Raw genomic sequence first — 17834 nt, forward strand, 5'->3', positions numbered from 1 at the left:
GCATTATCAGGAATATCAGTGCTCTGCTGACTATTGGACAGAAACTTTTAAAGCAAACAGTTTCCTAAATTAGTCCCCAATAATGGGCGTCGCCAAGGAAGAACCAATTAAAGGCGTGTTGTTTTCCTTCCCCCGTCCCTCACTCGGCAAAGATCGTTTGATTTGAGCTCCAGCAAGAATTCGCTGGTCACCACTGGTTGTTTGTCGTTTGGTGGAGCAAAAGAAAAACAACATGCTTGTAGGTTTTACTACGGCTACGGAGAATGTACTGCTCAACATGTTGGTTGTGTGGCGTTATTGGGGCGTCCTTTTTCCGGGTGCGGCAGACGCTTATTTACGCATTTGCCGATACGGAATGATTTGCATATTCGCTTACGCACTTCCGCGCTTGCGGATATAATGCGGTGGAGGTGGAAAAGATGGAAAAGGACATTTTCCAACCCCCCCCCCCCCCCCTTAAACAGTTCCTCCTTCCCGTTTCCCTAGGCTGTTCTGCATCGTTACGTAGCATCTTACGAGAAGAGCATCGATATGGAACCTCACAAACCATAGGTTGGGGAGTTAACCATTCGAGTGGGCATAATATTATTGATCCCTTGGGTAGCTGGCAAGGAGCAGTGGCAGTAGTGTGTACACGTGCTGGGGACAAATTAATTCGATATCTGTGTAGAAGCTGCTGCAGGGACACATTTTATGAAGCGTTACCATAAAATAGTTTAATGTGGGACATTTTGTTGGGAACTTGGGTGCCTTTTTCAGTTGATGAACCATAACTCATTGGTGAATGATAAGTTAGAGGACAATCGGTGTTAAGCTTAAAATGTAATGGCGTTACTTTAGATTGGAAGGTTGATAAATAGTTCTATTAGGGGAAACACACATTTGATGTACAAGAAAAGTATAATTCAACAAACTATTTATCCGTCGAACCACGTGAAAACGCCACCATCTTGTTTCTAGTCCTCGGCGAGCCAAAAAAAAAAAAAAAACAACAAAACAGGATATACAGTTCTGCCTATACATCTAAACAGGCCCGACGACGCCTGTCTGGGTATTAGAAAACTATTCTCTTGCGGCACTGATGGAAAGGAAAACGAACGATTAGAAGCGAAAACCCCAGGGCCCCGGTTGTCCTTTCGCGCACGTTCGTCGTTTTCGGGCATTTAGGGGTCCTTTTTTTTGCTGGCAGAGGGATGCTACACAGCTACAAATGAAAGAATAAAAAAACGCTTTTTACGGTTAGTGGTGGCCGGGTGGGACGGGATGAGGAGTGGATGAGGCGCGGACAGAAGCACACAAACACACAAAAAAAAATCTATGATTCAGTGGAGTTTTTGTTTTTCGCTTGTCGGCCCTTTTTGGTGGTGGTTTGCTGTGTGCGTCTCTTTGCGCTAGAAACGTGTTTAAGTCGCACGGTTCAGTAAATTTTTGGCCGCTAGTTGCTAGGGACAGTAGCAGCTAAGGATAGAACATATTACACACAGCAGCAGCATAAAAAAATGCGTCACATTAATACGAAACCTAAAGCTACAAGGCATGGAGGGGAACACGTTTTTCGGTGCCTTGTGTCTCTTTAGAACAGTCGATATTAATGCTCCAAACTTTGAGTGAAGAGATTTTCGAGTAAAGTTTTATGTAAAAATGAATATCTTCTTCTTAGAAACCCTATTGAACTCCTATTAAAACTCCTCGTGATGAACATTACTCCCTTATCACAAGAGGAAAAAAAAAACGAAATCACACGCGCGCACCTAAACCTGCGGGCAAATGATGTTTTAATTGAATAATTGCGTCAAATGATGATTTGATTACGCTTTCCCAACTTTCACCAAGGTAGAACACACCAGCCCCGTTACTACTGTGCGCAAATGGGGGCACGGGAAACGCACACACGTGGTCACCAACCACCAGTGCTCTGAGATTGATGCGAAACACCAAACAATTGCTGGGGCGCGTCGCCATATACACGGCCCGCCATTTGCTTTTTTATGAGCTGGCCGGCGAAGCGCTCACTAGACCGATCGGTACTCTCGCTCGCATCTACACCAAAAGTACATAGCGCACGCGCGTATCATAGCGCAAAGCGATGCGTCCAAGTCGTGTGAGTTCCAACCCCCCCCCCCCCCCTCCCCTCAGCATAGCGTGTGAGCGAGGGTGAGTGACTTAGCCTGTTCTGTTACCCATACACGCCCCACACTTGGGGGGATGATTCTGATTCTCTCTGGGTATGCGTGTGTGCCTGTGTGAGAGAGAGAGAGAGAGAATGTTGCTAGCGGTCAAATTAGCGGTGATTTCAATTTTTGCGAAGCGACGAACCCCAACTTCGTCCAGTGTTGGAATTTCAAGCTAAATTTGATGAATGATTTTCCCTTTCTTTTTTTTTAGGGTTTTTATACTGCTATTTCATCACCAATTTATTGATTTTGTAATCAAAACTATTGCTAATAATGAAACATGCTGTACGGCGTGATTTGTTGATTAACGCCCTCACGTCTCCGCTAGAAATAGATCGATCAAAGATTTGAATGAAAACAAATGTTTGGAGCTAATTGATAAACTTAGGAGACATATTAAGACGTATTCGAAACAGAATTAAGCGTTTTCTTAACGGCGCATGCGCCAAACAAAAGCAATGATTAGAAATCCCTAAAGATAGTACAATTTCGCGGGTTTTCCGCGAATCTTGCCTTACAAAAACAAACACATTATCGCACAAAAGTGTTCAAAAATCGAAAAACTTATTTGTTTTTTTTTCCCCCCCAAACGCGCCAGAACGAAACCCTCAGCAGCCAGCCAACTAGAACGGTGAGACGATGAACGGTTGGAAAAACGCATGAGTTCACAGTACGCGTTGTAACTCATATCTCACGCTGGTGAGCAGCATCGGTCGCCTGCTGAGCAGGGTGATGATACGCCGCAGTTCTGCGGGTCCGTACAGAAACATTTCACGCCGAATGAATGCGGACAATTTTACTGAGCAGTTGTGTTGCGCTGTATGAGATCGGAACTCTAACAAATGGAAACTCCACGCGGCGTTCGAGTTTCGGCGGATTATTAATTACAAACACATCTTCGGCGGAACCTACGATTTTCGGTTCAGCGTATAGCGCGCGTGACTTGCCGATCTAATCGCCATCGGCTTGGTGGGGCAAGTTTGACGTTTCTCGCTGGTCTCCCGCTCGGAAGAAAATTTTGTTTTTTGTTGCGATAAGACAACGTAGTTAGTGGCAACTCTAATGCATCACCGATATGCAATGATCGTTGATCTTCTTTCGGTGGTGGGTCTCTGGGGTTTTTTTTTTTGGGGTGGTCATCACATTGGGGAAGTTATTCTTGCCTGCTTTCATTCAGTTTTTCGGATTTCCTATCATGACACCGACCGAGCGAAAGCCTTCCCTGTCAGCTACGTTTGTCGCTCTTCATTCGACGGACACACACCACCAAACAGCCCCGGTATGTGTACACACAGCTGGAACGTTCTCCATGCGCCCGTTTCCTTCCCCTCCCCTTCGCTACGCATCGGCTCGCTGTTCATGCTGTTTTTTCGCCTTAATGCATGCCTCGTCGGTTGTGTAGCGGAATGGAATATTTTTCGGGGATTTTTCTTATGTGTTGGTTAGTTTTTTTTTCTTCTCCAACAATCCTTTACCACCCGGTTTTCCACTGTTTGTACCGGGGAAGCTAACTGTAGCAGTGAACGAGACAGCACGTTTTCCTTCACTTACACGCATCGTGCGGCCGGGACGATATGTAAGGGCACATGGGTTTTGTCGGTGTGCGTTTTGCTGCTCCCATCCATTGTGCACATGAATTCTACAGTAGGATCCTACGTGTGCGTAAGGCGATCATACGCCAGCTCGCTTGGCACTGAGTCAAAGCAAAGATAGGCAGTTATTTTCGAAAGCACTGCCGATCGGAGAGCACACGCGACGAGCGACAGCCACCGACCCAGCCACCGGAAAGTGCGGAGTGCGCGTTTTGCCGTTTCCCGTCAAAATCCCCCGTCAAATTGTTCTTGTTGATTTTTGTTCCGTTTTGTTTTCTCTCTCCACCGTTGCGCGCGCGCGCGTCTTGTGTCGTGATTTACTAGAAGCGCTTAAGCAGCTACTAAGCAGCTGAGAAAAGAAAGAGAGAGAGAGAGAGAGTTTGAGCGAAAAGGCAGTGTGTTCATCTTTTTGTGTGTTGTTTTAAAAATCGGGATCGCTCGGACACTCCGAGATATTGCATCTTTCGATTAGAAGGAAAACAAAAAAACGAATTACAATTTATCCGCGTCCCGCGTGCGCTGTCTACTACTACTCACCTTATTCGCCGCCTTGTTTTGCCGCGTGTTCTTTTTGGGTGTAATTTTTGTGTAAGTGTGTATGTGTGTGTGTGTGTTTGTTTGCGTGTCGTGGGGTGGGAGATTTTGTTTGAGTGATGCGTGGTGTTCCGAAAATATGTGACACCCATTTCTTAAATGGTTACACGGGAGGGTTGTATGACAGTGTGTGTGTTTTGTGTTATTGGTAACGTATTGCGACTGTGACTGTGACACAAACATCACAAAACCATAAACTTCACGCACAAAAGAACAGCACTAATCGAATCGTGTAGAATTATTACAAAACCAATTTTCAGCACTCGAAGTGCCAACGGCCGGATGAATAACCTCCAGCCCCCGTATAAGGGAATGGATAGGGCGTGTGTGTGTGTGTGAAACCGAGAGAGAGAAATATTGTCCCTCCGTACGCATGTACGTTCAAACAGAGAGAGAGAGAGAGAGAGAGACCTAGTGGTGATCGACTCGTAGGGAAAATGGGTCGTTGGGTCAAGATTTGCGAGAGTTGTTGCTAGTGTGCGCGAGAGACTAAAATGACGTTTTGTAGTAGTTGTGCGCTCACCGGCAACCGGCGCTTAGTAGTTTCGAAATCGGGTGGGGAATCTATACCGGCCAATATATGATATGAGCTTGAGTTCTCCAATCACGGACTATCTTTTGCCGGCCTAATTCGATTCTGCAATCGTCGATCATTTAGATGTAAAAATATCGAAAAAAAAAATGTAGCGAAAAACATAGTCAGATAAAACTTTTGAATCGTGAAGACGTCTTCGACTACAATTTTAGCTTCGGTCGATCTCGGTACGACCTCAATACCGTGTATGACAACCTCTACAAAAACCGGCTCGAAGCAGCAGCTTGCTCCAACTGCTGTGTCAATAAACGCGGTGATGCGAAGATGGCTGTGTTGACGTGCTCAAGGTACCATATTGGTGGAGCTAGTCTCAGATAATTCCAAGAAGCAAATGTGTGGATTTTTTTGCTATACCTTTTATGGTAAACTATAGGAACAGTTGTATCCAAAAACCTACGATGAATTATCTCCAACGATGTAATGCTCCATTTCGTACCAGATCGGCTCATGTGACTAAGACTATTGATGATTGTATTTATTATTATTAGTGTTAGTGGTAGAAATGCTGGCAACATCTCTATAACCACCATGTAGTAGACAATTAATCGGTGCTGCTTTGTGTGTGTGTGTACAAGTGTACAATTTCTCTTAAAAAAAGTTTTTTAACATTAATCTCTTCCGTGCCTATTAGTAGTATAATTTTTTGTAGTTTATAACACTGTCAATCCCACATCTCTAACTGATCACACATTTCGTCCCTTTTTTTTCTCTATTTCTTCATTCAATCCCCATCACAGCTGAAAAGTGTAGGAAAGATTAATCTCGAAACACGGCACTCTTATCGGTACCAAACGTACGATAAAAAAGCAAAGAAATTGAGTGTACAGGTGACATACGCCCGACATCCCTTAGAAGAGAAGGCTCTAAGCGCGCGGTATTGTAGAGGAGCTCGAGACAGATCGCAGACAGAAGAAGCTCTTGGCGTTGTTATCCGTCTTTGTAATAGTACTACCACCACTACTGCTATTACTATCGCTACGGCTACCATTATTATTAGTACCATCTATTGTTGTTATTAATGGTTTAAGTTGCTTAAAACGTGTCCGTAAGAGCAAGCAAGCAAGAGGAGAAAGAGAGATCGTATCGAAATCAAACGCGCGTGTGTTATAATTTCTGATGTGCTATATTAGCAACCGATAAACGCATGGTAGTAGTCCAAGTGCAGAAGATATAGAAAGTTATAAAGAGAAAGAGAGAGTAGTTGGATAAGCGTTTACTATCATCGTTTCGGCCTTTGATGCGATCAAACGCAACCAAACGGATTCGTTGCTCGACTCGTCAAAATTACCCATTTCGGCCTGGTGTGTGCGTATCTCTATTTTCCTGTCTCGATCCGTTAGCTGCTGAGTCGTGTGTAACGCATTTTTTTTTCTCGTGTGTAAGTCGCCCCTGTGTGTTTGAGTTGGAGTACTAAAAGGCATCTCTGTAAGGGATATTGTCCGATTTGGAAGAGTGACAGTGAGTGTGTTCAGTACTACTCTGCACGTGGCGTATCTACGAAGACATCCCCGTGCGCTTCCGTGATCCCGGCATCCGTCGTGTTATCGTGTCTTGTGCGCGCGCGTGTGTGTGTGTATCTGCGAGCACGTGTGTATGTATTTGTATTTGTACGTGTGTCTGTGTGTGCGTACCTGGTGGACCAGTTTCTAAAGGCTGCAAGCGAAAACGGAAGATTTACAGCCTCGAAAACGCTACAAGAATATACTAAGCTACTACTACTACTACTACTACGTTGCGTTATTTAAGTAAGGAAACGAAAGGCAACAAGATGGCGTCAAACTTGGAGCAATTTTCGGAGCTGGAGCTGTCGAAGGAGGATCGTGAGCAGATCTTCGACCCTCCGTTGGATGCGCCCAAAACACAGAATGGTGCCAGGTGAATATTGCGTTCCTCTTTATTTTTTAAATTAGTATACAATCGTGAGATGAATCCACAATTTCTTTACGGGAGATTTCATGCCGTTCAAGTGAGTTGATGAAAATTTCGCTTGAAATTATGTAGTTCTCTAGCTTCTTCAAAAGCTTATGGAGCCGGCATTAGAAAGCCGAGTATCCGTTAAGATCTCAAAACCTCGACCTAACCTTACCTCCAAGGTTCACCAGATTCACACCAAAAACATGGTGAACAGAAGGACGGGTGTCCTTTAGATTCTCGTCTAAATGCATATAATCAAGTCCCGGCTCCTTTTGCTGTACCTTTTCCCTTCGACTGTTTCACGCTCCTTCCCAGTCCTACCCTTATGCACGTTCTTGAGAGTTGCCTGGCGGTAGTTTATTGTATGGATATGTACATTGCGCGCGCTACATGATGACGGTCGTCTCATTCTTTGGTCGTTTGGCGGCAACCTTCTTATCGTTACGTGTATGCTCAAGAGCTGCGCCTTCATACGCCTTTCGGCACTGCAGCAGCACCGCTCCCCCGTTGTCGGTTCGTTCCCCTTGCACGGAGATTTTTGCAAGCCTCTGCGCCTTCCCGCGTTTTTCTGATGCGGTGAGCGGATCGGTAGCTTTTTTGTTGTTGTATGCCAAAATCCTGAATTCGCATCGCGCACTCCTAAAGCCCGCACGTCCCACTTCTGTGTGGGTCGGCCCAGTGCGGTGTTCCCATTGCCCGGGTACAGCCGAACCATCCCATCCTAAAATCAACGTTTCCTTCAACTGTTTCTTTAACTACTCATTTATCGCGTGGTCCATTTCGCAAGGTTGTACTACGTGCTGGTGGTGATGATGAGAAAGAGAGAGAGAGAGTGCGAATTCCGAGAGAGAGAAAGAGAGAGAGAGAGAGAGAGAGAGAGTACGGAAGGCATAGGGACCCTCAGGGGGATAATGATTTTCGATGCCTGCCCAGGTAGTGAGCTGCTCAGATTTCATTTCCATACACGCATCATACAAATGTGCGAAGGATTCGATGTGAACAAATCCGCTCCGTGTGCTGGTGTGCGTGTATAATGGTAGGCTAACCATAGCATACCGAAGGCCCACAAATGGACGGGCTTTACGGCTTGCAGGGGGTGGTGGAAACGGTCTAAATTACATAATCAAACTGCAAGCAATTACATCACATGTAAGGGTGTGCGAGTGATCTTTAAACTATCCAAAAAGTGAAGCTTGTTTGTTAACTGTAAAAAAAAGGGAGCTGCGTACAATTGTCCTCCTCAATCGACGGGCAAACAAACCCAACCGAAACAGACCATGGTGGAAGGCTTGAAAAATAAAATAATTAATTGTGTCCGTTTGAATGCAGCTAATCATCCAACCGAAAGGAAGCAAACATATCTATCCCCAACATTTTCCTAGAAGGACCCCAACGGTTCAAGATCAGAGGAACGGCGGTTAAGGCCATATTTTGGAACCCCAACGGCATGCCGGTCGGCCAGAGAACACCCATCTTTTAACGGTATTTTTTATTATGTTGTGCAAATCTCGGCGAAGATGGGACAAAGCTGAGATGAAGTTCTCCACCACCGACATCTCCACCGCCATCTTCCATAAATGCTATCTCTATCTCTTTCTCTTTCTCAACGATAGTGATCATAAGACGATCTTTGAAGAATAGATGTCTGGCCTTTAAATTAAATGTTATAAAAAAAGGGTATTGAGAAGGCGTCCATGTTCGACCGATGATTTATTGAGCATTACAAAGATGCATGAGTAAAAAACTTTGTGCGATCGGAAATTCCATTTAGCTTAGTGATCCTTGTGTGGGTTCTTGAGTTGTCCAAATATTTAGTTTATTAAAGAGATATATGTTGGCACTTGCTTTGGTTTGTTTAGGCCTGCTGCCATTGCTCAGTCGTACGATTATTTCCCATTTTGTATGGGATTTGACAGATCTATGTTGCACGACCAAAATCTCTGTCAAATCCCATACAATATTATCCAATATCGATTGTACGACCAATAATCGTACAACCGAGCAGGGACTCTATTCGTCTCTCTCCTTATTCGTTTACATGTCATCGGATATTTTGTCGCCATTTTTTTATGTCACCATTTTGAAGTTCAAGATGTAAAGTTTTATAGACAATAATACATACATAGCATAAGCAGATCGGTTGCATTACATTAGTTAAAACATTAACGCGACCATCTAATGCTTGAAGCCGATTTTCCAAGAACACATGTTAGACTTTTGATTTCCCACCTCAACGCGGCACTGTCTAACGATTGTGTCTTCCCACTGATCTGGGATTAGTCTGCAGTCCGCGAAGAAGACACACTTGCGAGACTAAGAAGAGATGATAGCCCCCCCCCCCCCCCACCCCCTGCAAAAAACTACAGAAATGCATCAGCAGACGTTGTGCCCCTACATTTATCACCTGTTCATTTCCTGTTTGTCTGGTCCAGCGCCGGCTGGCGAGCTGGTTGAAAGCCGTCGTGAATCAGCCTTGCCTTGCAAGATACGGACACACACTGGGAATCGATTTGCGTCCTCCTGCTGCCTGCCGATCCTCTACTGGACTGGATGGACGACCACTGCAGCCGAAGTGTACGAATGCAACAGTAGCAGCAAGAAAACCTCTGCAAAGGTTTTATCCTGGCAAAGGTTTTATCGCTCTTCTTCGTTCGCGAACCCGGGCAGATTTTCGCGGCTATCCCTCGGGCACCGGTTGCGCCACTTTTACTATCGTTTCGTTCGATTCTTGTTCGAAGAAGATTTTTGCTAACCTCTTCCATCCGAATGGAAGACACTGGGCCGAAGACAAAGCCGGCAGCAGCTTTAACCTTGAGAAGTTTGGCACAAACTCGTGCAGCGACAGACAACTACAACGACGACTACGACTGGACATAGAAAAAAAATGTTTCAATTCGAAAATTGCGCGGGAAGCAGGCAGTCCTTTTTGTCCAAGAACGAACCAGTTGCTAGAGCGCCAAAAGAGTGGTGAATGGTGGCAAGGAACCTGTAACACGGAGACCGTTTCTTCGAGCTTCCACATTCCCATTTGTTTCGCTCCTCGGCGCTGCCTTTGCTCCGTACTTTGAGCTACAGAAAATGATGCAGTTTTTAGCGCTGCATACGCTGCATCCTTCCGCGAATTTTGGGCAATTTTTTGTTGTTGCGTTTGGCGCGGTTTAGTGTTTAAGTGGCGACGAGACTTCGGTAGACGAGAAGTTCACCTTGAAACGTTTGCACACGCTGGTTAAGATTTAAAGTTTCCGACAAAATGGTGCTCTCCCAGGGACGATTGACGCGTAGCGCTTCAGCAATCGAAATCGGTTGATCATGGACTTTAAGCTGGGGTGGGGAGGGATTCGCTATCCACGATCGGCTTGCCGTTTTGTCTCACCTTCATTGGACATTGGGTTGCAAAGCTTTTTTTTTTGTTGTTTTCTTAACGGTCGCACGAAGAATACTTGGAAAGTTAAAACAATCCAACACCTTAAACCAAGCAGAAAAGTGCATTGGCAAGCGCATTCTAATGCTAGCCAACGCCATTTCGCCAGTAGTTGCTGATGCGCATACAAATATGATCCATCGTGTCCATCCCACCGACCGGCGCGACACGTGTGTTATGTAAGCGGAGCTCAACGTGTAAATCGTGTATCGTTACGCCACGAGCCCCGGCAGGAACGCTCTGCTCTCTTGCACGTTGCACTTTTTCCCGGCTTCCTGAGAAAACTGCAACGGAAACTGTCTAACTACCTAACCATCATCCCTCCAACATTCCTGCCATTTCTGCCCATTTGTATATGGCCCAAGGGTCAACGCGAAGATTGGATTATGTTTCTTGTTTTTCTTCCCATACCCTCTACCCTTATACATCATACTTCCCGCGTCTGCGATGTTATGATTGCCGTGGGTTTTTAAATTGCTAGCCCGCTGCGTTGCCGGACAGATCTGCTTACTCAGATGGTTAGTTTGGTGGAGAAGAATTTGTCTTGTACGCAGCTCTTTGGTGCGTTTCAGGTCTCTGTATCAGGTTCACGATCGGCAATTCATGCTTAATGAGGGACGTTACTTTCGTTACTAGCGAAGGATTGAAGACATTCTTACAAGACATTCCATTCTTATCTAGTATCTCAGGAACTTGATATCCTGAATTCCTACAAATAATTGTATCTGCGATAATGAAGTGACTCCCGATGGTTTGCTCGTAGCGTCGCCGATCTGCATCACGACAGGACAGAAAGGATGATTTGTCGTCAAATTCCTTACTAACTGTTCTCCGAGACTTTAAGGGACTTACTATCCAGGACTTCCATGACTTTCTAGGAAGCGATAGCAGTGCTGTAGCCTTCACACGACAGGACCGGAATTCAAATCCGATCCGGACCGTTCCACCGTAGTGAGGACTCGACTATCCAACTACATGGTATCACATGTCAAATTCCATATAAAATTTTGACAGAACCATGTGCAAAAATATGTACGATGGAGCTGTGGTCCACCAGTCTTCGGAGAGCAAAAATTGTTCTTCAGGCAATTTCGAGCAAAAATGTGTTCTGCCTTTCAGTTTCCATTAGCTTAATCTAATTTCAAATCTTTACAATTTTATTAAAAACTGAACTTTTTATTTAATGTGGTAATAAATAGAAGAATGACAAGAAAGAGCTGTATTTCATAGCAAAGTAGTAATACATACGGAAAACCAAAACAACATTTAAGAAGAATTCTTGCTTCTAGAACAAAAATGAACAAATATAAGGAAAAACTCCAACGAGAGAGCAAGAGAAGACAATCGAAAAGAGATGGATTATAGAGAAAGGGGTAGCCGTCGTTTTCTTATGCTAAAGAAAGGGAAACGAATTATGCTTCAAGTGTCAATCATCGCTCGTTGCCAAATCGCAAAGGTCCACTGTTCGTCCCTGTTCGCCAACCTTCCCCCTTCTGCCAAGGGGTTCCCACTTTGAACCTTGCTAACATGCTCCAGGAAACAGATATCCTTACTGTGCACTGTGGCTCTTGCTTTTCCCCCCTCTCTCTCTCATTCTATCTCTTTCATTCTCCCTCGCCAAAACACGATGATCCGCTTCCGCAAAAGAAGGGGGAAACAACATCGTATTTCGGCAAATCTATCCGGGACCTTCCCTGCTGGCCACGAAATCCTTTACCAAACCCGAAAACAAAAAAACTGCTGCCAAAATTTGCCAGCTTCTATGTGTGCGCGTGATCTGTACGCGCAAACGCACACTGACGTGGCAACGGGTTTATTGCGCGAAGGATGCGCGCAGTACTCTGGACGAATCCTGCCGTACGCAGATAGTTTCTCAGCGTTTCTCGAGCGCATCTACATATGAACTTGACTGGGGCTAAGAAGGTAACACGGGCGGATGAGAAGGTACGTGATGGAAATTGGACAGATTCTCATCAAATTTTGGCACTGGATCGGAACGGACGAGTGATCTTTCGTGTGTGTGTGTGCTTTTTTTTCTTCTTCCTCTTGTCCTCATTCCGGTGTATGTATGTTGGATATATCCCCTTTTGCAGTACTCTAGTTAGCTCCTTCCCTCTAGGTTCACTGCTGTTTGGTTCGTGCTGTGTTTCCGCTGTGGGTTTCCTTTGGAAAGGATGATCAGCTTCTTATGCATCACCTTTCCTGCCTCCCCCGTTTCCCACCGTGCGGAATCATGGACGATTTCCTGTTCCAGATTATCGCCGACCAGTCGAAAAATGGTTTGTTGTCCAAATTTGTTCACTAGCTGGCTCATATCTGGCTGTGTAGGGGCAATATGTAAAGGAGACATGCGTATATTGCTATGTGTACCTTGTTTTTTTTGGAAGGTCGACAAAAGGATTGTTGTTTAGGGGCGGGAGCGATGTGCGAATAGGACCGAGATTGGCAGGGATTAGTCTGATAGAAATGGGAGCGATTTATGTATGCGTTAGCTCAAAATTCTCGACACAGCATCGAGATTCATATCTCAATCCGATAGAAAAACGATTTCAAAGTCAGATTTTTCGTTGCTGTTGGATATCGTGGAGACTCTGCCGGCTTGCCAATAAACTTTGACCTGAGAATCAAGCACGCTCGATGTCCAGGAACAGTGACATGTGTGTTGGTACTGTTCGGCGAAAAGGAAAAAGGGAAAGGAACACTCGTTTGACTACGTGGTACAAAACGGACTTCCGGCAGTAATTGCAGCACCCAAGTAGAAAGAGCACACCAAAAAAAAAAAACGAGAAATAATCGATGAGGGTTCGATTTTTAATCCTGCACACAACAGTAGGTGCCAATGGCAAATGGAGAAGCGTTAAAGGAGTGTTAGCGTGCAGCTCCTTGCGAGAAAAACTGTACGAAGGAAGTGAGGGAAAACATGCAAACGACGAAGAATCCTGTGTGTTTTAAGGACATGAGAACAACCAATACACACTAGGTGTACCCAGAGGATAGTTGTCGTTATTTTTAAGATATTCTGCTGCTTCTTAGCGCAACGTCTTGCATGCTAGGTCTTGCGGGCTTATTAGACTTGTTGATATTATGTAGTGGAATAGTTAGTCCTCACTAACTATAGTCCTAACTAGGTAGGACACGGATTTGAACTTCAAAGACCCTGCCGCTGTCGCCTCTACCACTGGAACGTTTCGTTGTAGAGGTTAACATGTATTCAGAAGTCCTCCTCAAATAATATCTCACAAAATATCATCTTTAAGTATCCAGATTCGTTTGGAATTGTCCTAGAACCTTGTTAGGTTCTCGAGATGTTCCCTGTTCTGCTCTAGTCAAAATATTAGTCTCGATATACATCTCTACTCTATTCTAGATTATGGCTTTGGCCCTTTTTGAATATAATATTCTTTTTTTTATCAAAAATCCAACATTCTAAGCTAATACATCGTTTAGTATGGAAGTTTTCCAGTTCGAGGATTTATATCCTCTTCTATCTGATGGACTAACTAATCTCTACATATTCTAAAGCTTATATCACTATATTTAGTCTTCGATATCTGCGAGTCATATCGACAACCTACCTTATACCCCCTTAAACACCCATCCATCTAACCAGTTCAGTCTCGTTATCCGAAGGTAAGCATCCTACCAATATCTCACGACCTGCTTAATAAATCAGCTAACGAGAAGCAAATGAGAGAGGTCTAGAGGTCGGTGCCAATTGCATATCGAGCCAAATGCACCAGAGGATGATGGTTTCCCAACCGCAGAGTGCATATAACCGCTTGGATAAAAAAAAATGGCGCACGTCCCTCGCTGTCTGTTTCCGTTTTGTTGCACGATTTTCCCCCGGTACGTTCCAGGTCTCTAATCCTAAAAAAAAAGGGAGACTGGGATGCAACAACTGCTTTCGTCAGGTGCTTCGTGGCTCGCTATCTATTTGTTGCTGGCTGGCGGGAAGGGAAGCAAAGCAAACTGCAGCACTCCACACAACCGTGTATGCACGAGCATTCCTCTCGTGAAGGGTGATGCACAATTAGCGGGAACCGGGAACAAAACGCGACCAAACCTTTCCCAAACCCCACAGCAGGGAAGCTCCGATAGATGTTTATGCATTGTGCTGCTTTACCCTCGTGCTGCTTGCTGTGGAAAATCCGTGCTGACCTTTCCGGATGTCGGATTGTTACTGACGCAAATTCTAGGCGCAAGGAAAGTGTGATAAATCGGTTAATTTTTTTTTTTTTGGTCTTCAATTTTGTATGTTTTTTCTTCCTTGCCGAGAATAAAACCCAAACGAGGTGATGTAGTTTTAAACAAACACGTTAAGAAAAAGTATCATCGTTCCGGTGCTATGGTTGAATGTTTTGCAAATTGTTATTCAACCTGTCCTGCCCTTCTCCCCGGCAATTCCAATTCGCTAGTTCTGGCCCCGAAAACCCTTGGAAAAGAAAGTTTGTTGTTGATTTTTATTTCGCTGGCCGGCATTTCCACTAATTGTGTTCGTTATATCCCGGGCCCATCCGCCAGGTTGGGAGCCTCACCCGATGTTCGATATGCTTCGATTGTTCGATTCCAATTAATGGCAGTTGTGTTGGCAAGTAGAGAGCTCTCTGCTTCTCGTTTTTCGGCTCGATCGTGATTTTTTTTTAAAGCCAAACAGCCAAAAGGTAAAAAGTCGACGAAGAAAAGTTGATTAAATAAAGTGTAAAAAAAAATGCGTGGTAAACTCATTCCACCGACAATGAATTGAGTCATTGCATAATTGTTTATTGCTCCCGTCACCCCAACACAATCAGCAGTAGAAGAGAGATACAGAGCGAGAGGAGGATCAGAGTCTTTGAACATGAGTGGTTTTTTGGTAGAAGACGCTCAGTAATGATCTTTATTGTAGGTGAAGAAGCTCATAATTCATGAACCGTACCGGTTGGCTCTAAACGGGATTTTCGCCTTTCCGTTCCGGATGGTTCTTTTTATTATCCTCGGTGTGGAGTTTTTCCACAAGGGGGGGGGGGGGGGGGGGGGGTTTCCCACTTACTCTTGAACGGATTGTATCACTTTGGGACAAAAATATTTTGAAGCTGAGACTTCAGCTAACAAAAATTCGTAAATTTCTATCAAAATCATGAACTACCTGTATTTTTATTTATTTCATTTATTTTCTAGTCTACTTTTACGGTTAAGAAACAAACAAATGACCATATATTAAGGTAGTAAATGCTTCCACCTAACACTTGTTTCCGAGACCATCATCACAATTAGTAAACGAAGCGAAGAAAACTAATATGGTTCATTAACCTCCAGCCAACGGGTCGAGTGTGGACGCGAAACCGGCATCGCAGATAAAAAGTCCGTGCCAAAAAAGGGAAAAGCGCCGCAACCAGGGGGTAAAAAAACGAAAAATCACCGTTTTATGCCATGGTTTTCCTCGTTGAATCGGTTAGCTTCGGACGAATCCGCTAACCTTTCCAAACGGTTCCCCTTTACGTGAAACCTTTACAATTTTGTGTTTGTGTGTGTGTGTGTGTGTGTGTGTGCGTGTATGTTGCAAACGATAAGCGCAAAGCAGGATTTGTGGTTGATAAATGAACGATATTTTGCTCCGATTAAATCTGATGGATTTGTAGAAAACTAATACTTAATGGTTTTTTTTTGTTCTCTTTTCGTTTTAGGTAAGCAATGGATTTTGAGCCAGAAAATTAAATCGAAGCACATTAAATGATGTTTAGCATAGTAAGTAAAACGAATATAAATGAAAATATCAGTACAGTAATTTGGAAGGTTATAAAATAATATAAAATTCACTAAACAATTAAAAACATGGTTGAAAATTAAGTAAACCGATAAAATAGAGAAAAAGAAACGTTACCTTTTCATAAATAATGTGCAATGTTGGTTTAACGACCTCTGAGATCGTTCTGGCTATCGATTCCAGGCAAAAACCCTCGAAAGAGCCCATATAAAATCTGTCACAAACCTTCCTTTGAGCAGTGGGTTGGAGGGCTCTTTAGAGAGGAAGTTTCTTGTTTGCTTGTCCTCACTATCGGGGAACGGTCCAGATATCACGATATGAAAAAAGACATTTTTAAGAGATAAACTTCAAACAATCTGTTCGTGGGGTCCACGATGACTTCAACCTGAAAATCTGAAATTTTTTAACCTGCTTCTCCCAAACAATCGAGCAGTGTGGAACTTTTAAACCGAACCAGATAAACTCATCCTGTAGTGTTTGACAGATTGGTTGCAAAATGCATCATAAGCTTGAAATCATTTTGGGAAGGCTTATGGCGATTTTTGATACTTTGTCATCTCATATTTCTTTACAAAATCTTTGAATTCATTTGTAGAACATAATTGACACGAGTTGATGTTTTGAAAAAGTTGGAAAATAATACAAAAAACACGATTTTTCGGACATTTGCTCGAATGTAATTTTTTGGCTGCTGATAATTTTTGCGCTGGTTATTAGTAATCTCAGCATTCAATTCATATGAAGCTATAATTAGCAGAATCAGCAAAACGGTTTATAAAACTATCAAATCATAAATGAAACCTTATTTGTAACCAATGTGAAAGTAGGCTATTTTAAAAACTATTTTTTTAAATGTAAGACTCATCAGAAAGATACCAAATTAAACTAATAAAGCTAAAAACTATAGATTTTGTTACATCGAAGATTTTATTGCTTGATGTTATATGTATTCATTTTCTGGAGGATCTATAAAAGCAAAGCAATTTCTTTAGGTTTTGCAAGTTTTCTGAAGCAAAATGAAAATAACTAGAATTTTTTAAAAATAGTATAAAAAAATAAAACTCATTGGCAGTATACAATAAACGATGAAAACATTAAAACATCTTCAAGAAGCAAACAAATCATTTAAAAAATAGAAGATAATGTTCCAATCGATATTTATCTTATTGTATCGGCTCGAAACAGTTCCTTTTTTCCACTACACTTATCTCATCTTAGTCCACCTTCTGTCGGTAGTGCTAGTATCGGAATCCTTCCGATCGCTCGTGCAAAGGATTCTAAATTCCATCCACAACAGCCCTCTGTTCTTGGCCGATTTAGGCTCATTCTATTCCTATTCTATTCAACCGAAAATCTGCACGTTCTTCACTCGTTCTCTCTCTTTCTCTCTCTCTCGCTAGTATTTCCCTTTTCCCTCTGTATCCTTTACGATTCGTACCATGTTCATTGCATCCTTTCAAATTTTTGGTTGTTCCTTCCTGATTGCGGCCTGTTTTATTTTATTTCCTCCCCACCACGCACACCGCGGCCCGTCCTCCTATTACCTGTACCAAAAAGGGTTGCACTGAGCTTGAAGGTTTTAGGCTCATTTTTTCGATTATTATTCATACAAATGTTCTACAAGTACATTGTGATGGCAATGGATATAAGAGGTTAGAAGAAAGGGGGTTTGATTCCTTCTTCTTTTTATTATTACTAGTTTTACATGTGTGTGTGTGTGTGTGTGTAAAGTGGGAAGGAGTGAGCAAAGGGGAGGGAATCGGTGGTTTTTTTGTCTTGTTTGGTTTGCTTATCGAAACAA

General features: G+C 43.4%; 2 protein-coding genes across 2 annotated transcripts in view; both read left to right on the top strand.

The window, feature by feature from the left end:
• LOC126568039 (negative elongation factor B) overlaps positions 1–17834 on the top strand; it is a 150520-nt gene that overhangs the window by 46941 nt on the left and 85745 nt on the right. The gene's annotated exons all lie outside the window — the stretch shown is intronic.
• Positions 6709–17834, top strand: part of LOC126568034 (insulin-like growth factor 2 mRNA-binding protein 1) — a 30957-nt gene continuing 19831 nt past the window's right edge. Inside the window, exon 1 of the mRNA XM_050224433.1 lies at positions 6709–6830. Within this exon, the coding sequence (XP_050080390.1) occupies positions 6724–6830 (107 nt within the window). The 5' untranslated portion in view covers positions 6709–6723. The remainder of the gene's footprint in view (positions 6831–17834) is intronic.

The sequence above is a fragment of the Anopheles maculipalpis genome, chromosome 2RL (genome assembly GCF_943734695.1).
Source record: "Anopheles maculipalpis chromosome 2RL, idAnoMacuDA_375_x, whole genome shotgun sequence".
Classification (NCBI taxonomy): Eukaryota; Metazoa; Arthropoda; class Insecta; order Diptera; family Culicidae; genus Anopheles; species Anopheles maculipalpis.